The sequence below is a fragment of the Grammomys surdaster genome, unplaced genomic scaffold (genome assembly GCF_004785775.1).
Source record: "Grammomys surdaster isolate TR1022 unplaced genomic scaffold, NIH_TR_1.0 129, whole genome shotgun sequence".
Classification (NCBI taxonomy): Eukaryota; Metazoa; Chordata; class Mammalia; order Rodentia; family Muridae; genus Grammomys; species Grammomys surdaster.
This window is the reverse complement of record NW_021604587.1, coordinates 11343889-11356463: the sequence shown is the minus strand read 5'-3', so window position 1 is coordinate 11356463 and position 12575 is coordinate 11343889. Positions and strand designations below refer to the sequence as shown.

The window sequence follows — 12575 nt, the reverse complement described above, 5'->3', positions numbered from 1 at the left end:
GATCTGGGTTGATAAAAGCATACACAGAAAGCAAGAGGGTGTGGCATCTAATCACAGCAAGGAATCACTATTAATCCAATCCAAATGGCTAAGAGACAAAAAAAATGAGAAAAGTGCCAAGTCTCCCTCCTTCGGCTCAACACCAAATCTGAGCTGTTTAAACCCCTGCTAGTGCAGTGGGCATTCCCTGTGAGTGCCAAACAATTCACCTCCACACTGCAAACCATTAATCCAGTGGTATTTATTTATTCAAGCAGTATTCACACCTGTCAAATGACAAGGGCATGGGTGGGGGTAATACCCCTACAACTCCCGCCTACATAGCAGCCTAATGGGGGGGTAGGGGTTAAGAACTCAGAAGTTTTGCTGTTTGCTTCACCCCCCCCTGCCCCGCCCCTTTCAGATGCTACATAGAGCTGAATGAGCAGTGCCAAACAATGGGATGGAAAAGCCAGCAAGGATTCCATAAGCTCAGAAGACTCCACACTGTTCCAGGTTTTCATACAAAAAATTTAATAAATATTACTTTTCAAAATTTATTGCCAGGAACAACACATCAAAGATGTATTTTCTGTTCATATAACACTAATAGGACAATACAAAGTATCTTCCCGGTCTCAATGGTGAACCAAGGTTACTCTGTTTTATAAGCCTTTTCTGATCTTCAACTTGGTAATAGCACTTTGATTCCCTCACTTAAGGCAGGCAGTGTACTCTATGGCAAATCTAAACAGTGATCTAACTGACATCTTATGGTTCAAGTATTCAACTAGCTTATTAGAATACTCCCTAAATGCAGTAGACAACAACAACGAAATCAAATCTACAAGTGGTTCAGCATTACATACGAATGGTGAAAAGAAATCAGAATTTACAAAGTAAGATTGGTACGCTTTTCCCACTTCAACACAATTAATTTGATATTTTTAATGAGATTCAACCAGTCACATTCTGGCTACATAAGTCATAGCTCAGTTTGTTCCCTTAAACTGCTCTGTAGCAGATCGCCTGCCTGTCTCTTTTCAAGTCTAAAGCAGGAAAAAAAAAAAAAAGAGGAAAAAACAAAAACAAAAAAACGTGTTCTAGACGAATTTTCAATCTGCCTCAGTCCTTAAAATGTGTCTTAAAGTGATGCTATAGAGAAAGTGTTTGAACAACTGACGTCGTACAAAAGAAAAAAAAAAATCCATCAGTATTCCCAGGGGAAGAAGCCTATCCCATCCTTTCAAGAGAAACTATTTCCAAACACCTTAATTTTGGCTTGCAGGAAACATGTAATGAGAAAAGTTCACAAAAAAAAAAAAAAAAAGAAAGGAAAGGGAAAAAAAAGAAAGCCATATGCTTACAACACTATCAAAAACCTTCGATTCTAAACACATACATATAAATAAGAAGGAATGATGTTTTAAGGCTCTTGATTATTAAGTTAATAAATCAAATATACACAGTGATTAATAAAAAAAGAATTATTTACATAACTATACAAAAATTCTACTTTGACACATTTTTCCTCTTTAAATTCTTCATTTTACCAGCAACTGCTGACATCAAATCCCCCCTCCCCCAACAACAAAAATACAATAAAAAAAATAAATAATAAAGTCATTTGTGATAGTTGCTGTGGTTCTGAGCTGCAAAGGCACTTTCAAATACAGAACTACTTGTACGTCATCATAAAACCAATATACAAAAACAACTCAAGAGTCAATAAATATAAATAAAACTATGATCCTAAGGCTGCCATCACCATTAGGACCGCTGGCAGATGTGGAAGCTCCAGGCCCAAGGCTGGGCAGCTCCTGGGAGCCCGATGTGTCGGCAGCAGGGGAATGTACACCCGGGTACATTCACTAGTTTTTGCATAGCTGTGAGCGCTGCATTCGATTTCCCAGCCAACCACAGAAACTACCAGTGCCAGTGGAAGCCAGCTTGTCGAAACTTAAATTAACACGGGATTCTAAGTCAACAACAGCCTCAGACTGGAATACGACAACAGTTTAAAGAAACTACAAGCCCCAGGGTGCCCTCAAACTCTACCTACGGCGGCAGCCCTCTGTCTGCTATACGATGTACTCCATCCGGTTCAAGCTCTGGGCACTTTCCAAGTCTCTGTTGTCCTGTTTGTTTGTCCAGTTCGGGTGTTTTGTCGGCGTGCCGCTGGGGGCCTTCTCCTCTCTGTCTACCAGCGTGTACACTGGCTGTTTGGCAAACCGGACTTTCTGCTGGTGTTTATCCATGTCATCCTCCTCCACTTCCGAGTTGTGTGTCCTGATTTTTGACATTTTGGAGTTTTTGTTCTCATAATCCTTAATGGGGACCGTGTTGGCTCCGTGTTTCTCGATGGGGTTTTTGATTTGGTTCAGCTGTTCCCGCACGTTGTTGGTGGTGTTGTCCTCGGGGACAGAGTGAGTGTGGCTACTGGGCTTCCGCCGCTTCCGTACACACCAGTAGAAGGCTGTCACCAAGCAACAGACCCAAGCCACTGTTAAGACAGAGCTCAGCAGAGGAACCAGGAAATCTGTAAGACAGGCAACGGACCAGTTAACTCAAGAAGAGCTATCACCACGGGAACAGAGGAATACCAACAGTGATCTTCCTGTATTCCATCCCTACGAGGAGCGCTGTATTCTATCTCTAAGAGGGTCACTGTGGGGACAAGTCCCTCTTCACAACTTCACAGATAGGTTCCCTATTGCCAGAAGCTGGCCTCTAGGACACTTGTGTCCAGAGACACCAGGTGCATAGAATAGTACCCCTATGGTTTCTCCCAATTCCACAGGACAGGGGTTGTTTCTAGTTCCACAGGGCCTGGCTACTTTGGTGGCTCAGGATGAGGGCTGGTTTCAGAATCAACAGAAACCCAGTGGAAGCACCGACAACTCCATTTCCCTCAAAACAGAAGCCCTGATTTCTGCTCAGCCTAAACAGTGAGGCTGTGGATCATCACAGGGTCAGTTTGAACACCCTGGTGCACCATCAAGCCATTCACCTAGTGAGTGCTGTTCAGTGTTCAGAACCAGCCGTGCTAGAACCCCAGAACTGGCTCTGTAGAGCATCAACAGCTCAGAGCAGGTACTGCTGTGCCCTAGGGCTTTGCATTGGATCTAAATCACACCACTTTTGCATGGGAGCTTTCTGAGAAGAACATGCGTACAGCATGCTACTGGGAAGGGTCAGGTGTACCTCTCTGCCTTCCTCAGCCAGTATCAATATTGGTTTTGTGACCTTGGGCCAGTAGACTGGAAGTGAGGGGCTTCTAAGATATAAGAGATTGCTTCCCTTCGTCATGATTTTCCTGGATGGTGCAGTAAAACCATTTTCACAGTCACCAAGCAACAGTATGTTCCAAATGGACACCCACCTGTTCTGTTTTTCAGAGGACGCCTCTGAACTCTGACTTCTGCAACGGCAGCAATAAGTGAGCTGTTTCCATCCCGTTTACTAACGAGATCTATTATTTTATCAGTAATTTCCTTGACAGGGTTTCCATCATCCCGAATATCTTCTGCAGACTAAAATCAAGCAAATTGATGGTAATTATCACTCAAACTTAACAAAGATGGCTAATGCTTTCATTGCAATTGCTGTCTGATACTTTCTACCTTAAATCCTTTGTAATCAAATAATTAGGAGCGAAACAGTCTTATACTCACAATGGCCACGTGTATTTCATTGTTTGCTGACAGGGAAGGCTCACAGGCTATGTAGATGGAATATTCAGCAGAAACATTCTTCAGAATATTCAAATTCCTCAATTCGCTGCAAATGTGCTCGGTGGTAAGACCCTACAATGATTTTTTTTTAAAAGATTAACATATATGTCAAAGAATGGAAGAAATAAAAGGCTCACAGTCTCATCAACTGACTAGATAGAAGCCTCAGTTTGTTCTAAGAGATTTTTGGCTAAGGGGAGGCGATGACCCCCCCTCATACTACTCTAAAACTGTTGTACCGCTTTGAAACAAGCAGCCCGTACTCTCATCCCCATTAAAGAAGTTACGCACTGGAGACATCATCTCTTTGTTAAAGGTGAAAGTGATGTTTGCACAATTATCCTGGTAATAGGAGTCAGATGTACACTTGGTCTTCACTGGCTGGAGGCTGGAGGATCGACACTCGCCAACACCAGTGCAGGGGCGCACGAAACACTGGTCATCTAGGACCGGAATGCAGCTCTGTCCACTGGGGCACTCACTGTGCCCTTTGTGGAGCCGGCAAGGTCTTGGGCCACACCAAACCTGGAGAGGAGGAAACAGGAGACCGTGACTTAGCAGGAATGTCCGCCCATGATTAACACTTGCAAACTTTAGCAACTTTCCTTGCCCTACCTTGGAGCAGGCCACACGTCCATTCAGGCACTGGCAGGTGTTACAGTCATCATCCCACATGGCTCCATCAAGTATCACTCTCCCCATCGTGACGCAAGAGCGCCCTGAAACTGAGAGGTGGAGACGCTCAAGGAGGAGTTTCTTTTCCCACAGACTGGATCACATCACGGTTCTGAGGTTTTTTTTTTTTTTTTACCCCCTCCCTGTTAAGAAATTGGTTACACCCATGTCCTCTGCCACGTGATGGCAGCTCCTCCCACAATGTCAGGCACATGCACTGGCCATGCCCTCTGACTGCTTACTTGGTCACTTGACTAAAGCAGTTTCGGCAGATGTGACCCAAGAGACCCTCTAATGGAGCTTTCTCAAGCTGGCCTCTTGTGTGCCTGCCGTCTATCATGAAAAGAAGGACATGCCCCAGAGATAGCTGAGGACCAGTCAACCAGAAATGGGCCTGCTATCATGCTACAAGCCCAAAAATGGATACTACAAGCTACTGGGTTTTAAGGAACTTTGTTACACAGCAACTGTGTGATAACAGAAATCGACAGCTACTACCCTGCTTTGTTCCCTTCCTCCTTGAGCATGGTGCACCCCCACTGTGAACTGTGGTTCACTGTGATGCCCACTCAACTCAGAAGACACACAAGAAGGCAGCCAGACAGACCCTGGCACACCTACCTTCATGGCACTTGACACCACTATGTCCCGGAGGGCAGATGCACTGGTAGCCATTGATCTCATCCACACAGGTGGCCCCAAAGGCACAAGGGGAAGACTGGCACTCATTGATGTCTAGGAGAAATGAGTTCAAGTTCAGGTTTTAGTAGGAAGCTTTTTCACAGACATTGCCAAAAGCATCCAAATCCTGAAACAAGCTTGGTGAATTTCCATGTACACAGCAAACAAATCACTAGTCACCCATAAAGCCTCTAGCAGCCCCTGACTCCGAAAGACCACCACTGTTCTGATTCCTAAAGCTGAGAACCTTTGGAGAGGGAGCAATGTTTCCTTAGGTTCTTTCTCCTCTCATAGTACACTTTACACCAAGACTGGCAATTGCTCCCTGAAAATGGGTCAGAGTGAATATTTTGACTTCATAGGCCATAAAGTTGATCATAACCACTGATGTCTGGTGGCACCCTGTAAGCAGGTGCAGGAAATAGACAAGACCAAGTAAGCACAGCCAAGTGCCAATAAACTTTACTTACAAAAACAGGTGGGACAGATGTGGCCCTCCTCTGCCAAATCCTGATTTAGAAGGTCAAACAGATATAACCTATCCACCTAGTGCTGAAGTCCAGCCCATCTCAGACTGTGGGACTTCAAATACCACTAAAATTTTAAAGAATTTGAGGGAGAAAAAAAACCAACAACCAAAACAGAGTATTCTGTACTCTTTTTGTGTGGGAAAGAGATGTTTTGTTTTTAAAAGTAGGGGGGAAAAAGACCCTCACTTCTTGATCCTAATTGTTTCTTTGGACCTTGTGAAACCCACTACAGAACAGTCTATGGAAGCCAGAGACACAGCCGTCTGTACAGACAATAGCTTGGCCATAATTTCATGCTAATCACGAGGGAAGCATACACTATTATTTTTTTCTCAGGGCTCTCTCATAGCTTAATTGTCAAATTCTATGGCTGGCACTCTCCCTGGGAACAAAGAAGGCTGTGCCACCCAGAGAATGACTAGGGAGGACAACAGCCAGGGCTACTTAAATCCAAGCTGGGAGTAGGAGATTACTTGAGTTGTCAGGGCTATTTGGAATTATGGTCTTCATTGTTTTTAAAGAGGAAAGATTTGAATGCTGAGGAGGACAGACAGGGGAGATCAGATATAGTGATACTTACTTATCCTGCAGTCCGGCCCAGCAAAACCCGGGGCGCATTCGCACCGATACCAGTTGTCTCCGTCCACACAGGTCCCGCTGTTGTAACTAAGAAACCAAAGGTAACCTTAGTTACCAACATCCAGGTCCACAACACACCCACCATTTGAAGCAATGCCTGCCACAGACACCAGCTTTCACCCCAGGCCATATCTGCTGCTGACCAAAAAGCTTAAAAATACTGATGCCTGGGTCCTACCCCTGAGAATCTAATTTCCTAGGTCTCAGTCGCAGCCCAGGCATTGGGACTTTTAAAAGCTCCCCAGGTGATTCTTGTGTGCAGCCCGAGGTTGAGAATCATTGCGCTAAATGAAGACACAACCTGGATAATTAAAGTGTGGTCCACAGAGCAGCAGGGCAGGGTCACCTGGGAGCTTGTTAGAAACACACAGCCCCATCACAGACCTCCTGAATCAGAACCTACATTCTCAACATCATCCCGGGAGATTCCCATGCATCTTACAGCCAAGTACCAGCTTAAAAGGCTGCCACACTTACCAAGGATGAGGACTGCAGTCGTTGGTATCTGCAAAGAAAAGACAACAGCTTTGGGGGGTCTCCATCAAAGCATTTATTTCCTTATTTCCATAAAATCCAAATGAGAAAAGTCACACTTAATACCAATCAAATACGCTGAAAACCTAGTCTAAATTGGAAGCAGGCCTGGACCATACTCAGTTTCATTTGCCGTGGGACACATGTATACAGGAAGAGGCCCTTGTAGGGAACAGGGAGTAGGGAGGGCCGAGAATGGGAGGAGGCAGGCTGCTGGTCAGACCCAGGGCTGGGAACAGAGACACCATCTGTCTCCACTTATCTCCCAGGGAACTTTCTCATGCCCAGGTCAGGGCTGTAGCCCATCAAGTCATTAGTAAGGACCCAGGTGATACAAAAGCAGACATCAAACAGCCATGCTTCTGGTTTCCATTCCAAGTCCCTATGGGTATTTCGGGTAGGCTGCAGCAACCCAGGAAGAATTTAGGGGAGGCCACTCACTTTGAGTACAAATAGGCCCCTCCCAGCCTTCTTTGCAGACACAGGTGAAGGAGTCTCCATTGATCACACAGGTGCCTCCATTGTGACAGGGGTTCGGCAGGCAGCTACTGTTTCTAGCTATAAAACAAAAGCAGGTTAAGTAAGACCACCTTCCAGAGGATCCAAGGTGATCTGAAGGGGCAGAACCAGATCCAAGGAAATGATCATTTCCCAAGAGCCTGGTGGCAGATAACCTCAGACGATGACCTTGCCCACAGCAAATCCCACCTAGGGGCAGGTTACCTATATTACAGGTTGTTCCTTCCCAGCCACCAGGACACATGCACTTAAACGTATCCACTTCATCATAGCAGGTACCACCATTATTACATGTGGCTTCATCGCACTGGCTGTCACCTGAAGAAAGAAGACCTTAGCATGAGTCTCTTAGCTGGAGAGCTCCCCTCCCTCAGAAGACAGACAGGAGACCCTGGCAGCAACACTTACGGGAATGGCAAGTCTTTCCCTTCCATCCGTTTTTGCAGTCACAGTAAAAGTCATTGACCAGGTCTCGACACGTACCCCCATAGTGACAGGGGTTCTGGCTACAGTCATTTATGTCTAGAACCAAAGAGACACAAGGCTGAAGAAGTCCGTTCATGGTAAAAAGGGGCAAAGCTCGCCTATGATAAGGGGCAAAGCTTGCCTATGGTAAGATCCAACACTGGCTTGCTACGCTATCTTCCTAGAACAAGTGGGATGTCCTAGGACTTCAACTTCATCACCCTTTTAGAGAAGTTCTCGGCTAAGAGGAGAGAATACAAATTATAAAGAGGACACAATGCTTAGGAATGCCCACGGCAATTAAAATCAAGGTGGACAGAAATGATAAGAAGTCAGATAGGTTCCTTCTAAGGACTTATTCTAACTATCAATCTCATTTCACCATTGCCCAGTGATGGCTCCTCCCCACTACTGCCCAGCAGCCTTAATAAATGCCAAGGAGATACAGAAGGCCATTACAGCCACCATAATAGAAATCTCTGAGAAAAAAAAAAAGGCTTCTCCCAAGGGAAGGTACTATTCCTGCTCTACCCCCAAGCCCTCACCCTGGAGCAGTCTGTCCCCTAAGGCAGCAGCGGACTCACTGTTTTCACAGTACGCTCCCTCCCAGCCGTCACTACAGATACATTTATAGGAGTTAACGCCATCGATGCAGGTGCCGCCATTTTTACAGGGGTTGCTCTCACAGTCGTTGATATCTGTGAAAGTAAGCACAGGGCAAACTGAGGAGCCGAAGGGCCAGTCATGCAGCCACCACATGTTGTCTGGTGGCTTCCACAGCTGCCTCCTTAGCAAATTCGCCTGGAAACATTGCTACCCTTTCTATGCTCTCTCTTACAGGCTTTGAGACTGTACCTTCCGGTTTTAAGACCCTCCTACTACATTGGTTTATTTGGTAGGCCTGGGGGAAAAGTGTCTGTAGAAATTGGGGACCACTCAAAGTGAAAGTCCACAACATTCCAAAATCATCTTGAGAAGCTCAAGACTGTTGGTGGTCTTATCAACTGACTAATGAATGCCTCCATTTGGGGCCTAAAGAAGACACTACTGGTTGTCTTCTACCTTATTTTCTTACTAAAGCAATTCAAATACAAATGCTCCCCAAGCGGGGTACCCACTGGGCTCCCCCATTCCAAGTGGAGTCTTACTTTCATGGCAGTAGGTGCCGGTGAAGCCTTTGTTACAGTCACAGGTGAATTTTCCTCCAGACTGGCTCTTGCACTTCCCATGGGGACCACAGACGTTAGAAGAGATATATCGCACCCCTTCAGGCGTATCGTTGGAGGCCATGGCCACAGTGCAGCTGTCAATCACTGAACACAGGCTTGGGATCAGACTCCAGCCATACACCCACAGACGGCATTTCTAAGCAGAGGACTTAGCCCATGCCTGCCTGATTAGATAGGGTCATTCTTTGGGCTAATGAGTTAACACATCAAGAGGTACTTGGGGACAAAAACCCAACAATGTTCCCATGACAGGTAAAATGTTAGACTCCCAAGTGGACAGGAAATGTTTTGAAGTTTCTTTTTAATTGCACCTTAATATCTAGCTGATTTGTTAAATGCTTGCCAAAGAAGAAGGATCACCTCTACACTTCCCCATCCCCCACTCCAGCTTCCCCCTCCCACACTGGACAGGGTTTCTCTGTGTAGCCCTGGCTGTCACTTTGTAAACCAGGCTTGCTTCTAACTCAGAGATCTGCCTGCCTCTGCCTCCTGAGTGCTAAGACTAAAGGCGTGTGCCACCACACCCAGCTCTCCTCCATCTTAAGCAAAGCTAAAGGACAAACTAATCTAGACAATTGTGCTACCCAATATAGCAGCCATAGGCCACGTGTCCTTATTTTTAAATGAACTACACCAAAAAAAAAAAAAAAGTGTCTCAAGCACCAACACCCAGCCATAGCTACAATAACTGACACAAACCCCAAACTTCCCCACTGCTATAGAATCTGTTGACAGCGCTCCTCAGAGCAACTCTTCTCTTTTGTCACAAAGTCGGCCACCTCTGAACTGGGATGATGGATTTCACATTCTCTCCCTTGGCCAACTGGTACTCATGGTTCTCCCAACTGGCAGCCTGACAGATTACCTCCATATGGTTTTGTTTCCCTAAGTGATCAGATTAAGTATTTTCCATCTGAAAGCCTTCCTAACCCATTTACCACTTATAAGAGCTCTAAGGGGAGGTGGCAGGAGCCCGCCCGTCCACGGATGGGTCCCGGGTGAGGGACATACCTTCGCAGGGGGTGGTGCGGCAGTGGTCTTTCAGGTGTGAGCAGTTCTTGCCCTCATAGTCCTCGGGGCACTTGCAGAAATAGTCACTGGCACGATTGTAGCATTGGGCACCATTCAGGCAAGGGTTGGGCTCGCAGTAATCAATGTCCAGCTGCCGGATGGCAAGAGTATGAAGGAGCAGATCAAAATAAAACAAACGTGTCACCTTCACTTCTCTGGGCAGTAAACACTTGACCCACAGAGAGACCCCCTCTACAGAACACAGCCATGTAATCCTTAGGGTCTGCCACATCCCAGGCAAGCATTAAAGCCCAGGACTAGTGCAGAAAACAGGACTATGGGATAACACTCAGCCAAGCAAACAGACCACAGTAATCAATAAGAAATTATTCAACACCACCTTCTACAGCATTTGTCTAGCAGAAACCCCCCAGTCAGTAGGGTGCCAGTTGATGTCATCGGTCTAAAGGACTAGAGTGGGGGAAGGGGGAGAAGAATGGGGAGGGGACAAGGTAGGGTGATGGAGAAAAGGGTTCAATGTTAAAGCTTGGTGATCCGAAGTTTTTGCCTCCGCTCACCTGACAGAGGTTTCCAGAGAAACCAGTGGGACACAGACACTGGAATCTGTTGATTTCATTCTGACAGTGACCCCCATTCAAGCAGGGGTTGCTAGCACATTCATCGATGTCTCTTTCACAGTGATCACCTGCATAGCCAGGTGGACAGATACAGCGATAACCATTAACCAAGTCCTGGAAAAGGAGAAGGGGGAGAGACACATGCATATTGTTCTATGTATCCACAAACCCAGACTGTCAGGGGTTTGACGACTGCTGTGGTTCACTGAAATGGTCACGTGCTAAGCTTGGGCATGGACTAGCGGTTCTGAATGCCTGCCTTTAAATGGCTCTTGGGAAGCTAGGGTTGGTGAGGGACTCAGCTTCTCACTGGCATTTTAAATCCCACAGGCGCAAAGCTCTCTAGTGTCACATAAATCTTAAAAGATTGTTGTCATGTGTCAAGGTTTCCACTTAAGCAATGATTTACGTACCCGACAGGAAGCGTCATTCTGACACTGGCCCAGGCAGTCATTGATATCTAAAAAAATAAACAAGTCATCACATTAAAGAGGCACGTGACATTGAATTCAAGTTCACCTGAAAAGTACGGGGCTGATTAAAGTTTCAATCAGATTTCCCTGTGCTTCCGGTGAGATAAGGCTATTACATTGGGTGGAGACCCTCCTTAATCCTCCCAGACAAGGGAGTGAAACTTCACACCATTGTTTTCATCACCTTATCAGAATATGCCCAATTTTAGCAGCTAACAAGCCTGATAAATTGTATGTTTTCCTTGCCATGCTAGCCTGGCCCCTCCCTCTCCAAAAACATTCCCTTCCAGCTAATGTAAGGGTTTCCTTCTATTCAGCCGGAGAGTCCTCAAACAGCTTATATCAGAGCTGTGGGTTCCATCCCTAACATCACAAAGTAAGGGGAACAAGAGTCCCAGAGCTGAACACAAAGTCACTCACTTATGTCACAATTCTGACCCATCCAGCCAGGAAGGCAATCACAGTAGTAGCTGGCAATCAGATTCTTACAGGATCTGGCATTTACACAAGGTTTGGCCTCGCACTCATTTGCATCTGAAAAGAAGGATGAACAGTGACAAATGGGGGGTTGCTCCCACCCCACTGCTGTCCCCTTGAAATGAAAACACCATAGAGCTGGTCTGAAATACGAGACATTTTAACAAGCTAGCTAAATAGAAATTGGCGCATTGGAGCTCTCTCCCCAGCCTTTATCCAACAAGGGATGCTAATTGATAACTTTCCTTTGGGCTGCTGGCTAATAAACGGCAAGTCACCAGGCACGGCACCAGGCACTTCTGTGCAAAATCCAGCACAATCCAGTTGCTGGGATTTAAATGTGGCAAAAAGAATGCAGACAGCTCGTTCCTCGAGAGGTCATCCCTGTTTGGAACCCAGCTGAACACTTCTCTGACAATTGACATGGTTCAAGGAATCCCAGGGCTTTCTCACAGGACCTAAAAACCCTAGGCCATTTGCATGCAAGGTATTTCTCCCAGGCCCGTTAGACCCTGATAATCAATTACTTCGCATCATGGAATACAGATACACACATTGCTGGCCACATGCTCATCTCTCCTCACAGCTCTGATGAACACAGCCCAAACTTGGCTAAGAATCACAAAGAATTTCCTTACCTAGCTGACAAGTCTTGCCAGTCCACTGGGGTGGGCACACACACTTGAATCCATTCACTAGATCCTGGCAGGTGCCCCCGTGGGAGCAGTTATTTGGAGAACAGTCATCGATGTCTGTCCAATGAGAACAAGAGAGGGGCGGCAATTTAATTTCATTTGATCCACAGGGCAATTAGATAATGCAACAGCACTCTCCACAAGAAGAGTCTTCACCTAGGAACCGACCAGACGCCTGCTACAAACCTAAGAGAAGCCACAAGGAAGGAAGGTGATGAAAGGACCCAAGCCTTTATTTTAGCTTTAAATCCCTCACTGCCCTAGTTCAGTTAATCCGCTGTCCCTAAGCATCGAGG

The 12575-nt window shown here is 46.0% G+C and overlaps 1 protein-coding gene across 1 annotated transcript in view; it reads right to left on the bottom strand.

The window, feature by feature from the left end:
- Positions 1-489: 489 nt before the first annotated feature.
- The window catches only part of Jag1 (jagged canonical Notch ligand 1), a 35278-nt gene continuing 23192 nt past the window's right edge, over positions 490-12575 (bottom strand). The window contains exons 9-26 of the mRNA XM_028756030.1: positions 12223-12336; positions 11528-11641; positions 11048-11094; positions 10575-10748; positions 9997-10147; positions 8905-9069; positions 8341-8454; positions 7700-7813; positions 7496-7609; positions 7214-7330; positions 6716-6743; positions 6180-6265; positions 5010-5123; positions 4329-4438; positions 4005-4238; positions 3654-3785; positions 3362-3512; positions 490-2518 (exon numbers count right to left, since the gene is read on the bottom strand). Of these exons, the coding sequence (XP_028611863.1) occupies positions 2061-2518; positions 3362-3512; positions 3654-3785; positions 4005-4238; positions 4329-4438; positions 5010-5123; positions 6180-6265; positions 6716-6743; positions 7214-7330; positions 7496-7609; positions 7700-7813; positions 8341-8454; positions 8905-9069; positions 9997-10147; positions 10575-10748; positions 11048-11094; positions 11528-11641; positions 12223-12336 (2537 nt within the window). The 3' untranslated portion in view covers positions 490-2060. The remainder of the gene's footprint in view (positions 2519-3361; positions 3513-3653; positions 3786-4004; positions 4239-4328; positions 4439-5009; positions 5124-6179; positions 6266-6715; positions 6744-7213; positions 7331-7495; positions 7610-7699; positions 7814-8340; positions 8455-8904; positions 9070-9996; positions 10148-10574; positions 10749-11047; positions 11095-11527; positions 11642-12222; positions 12337-12575) is intronic.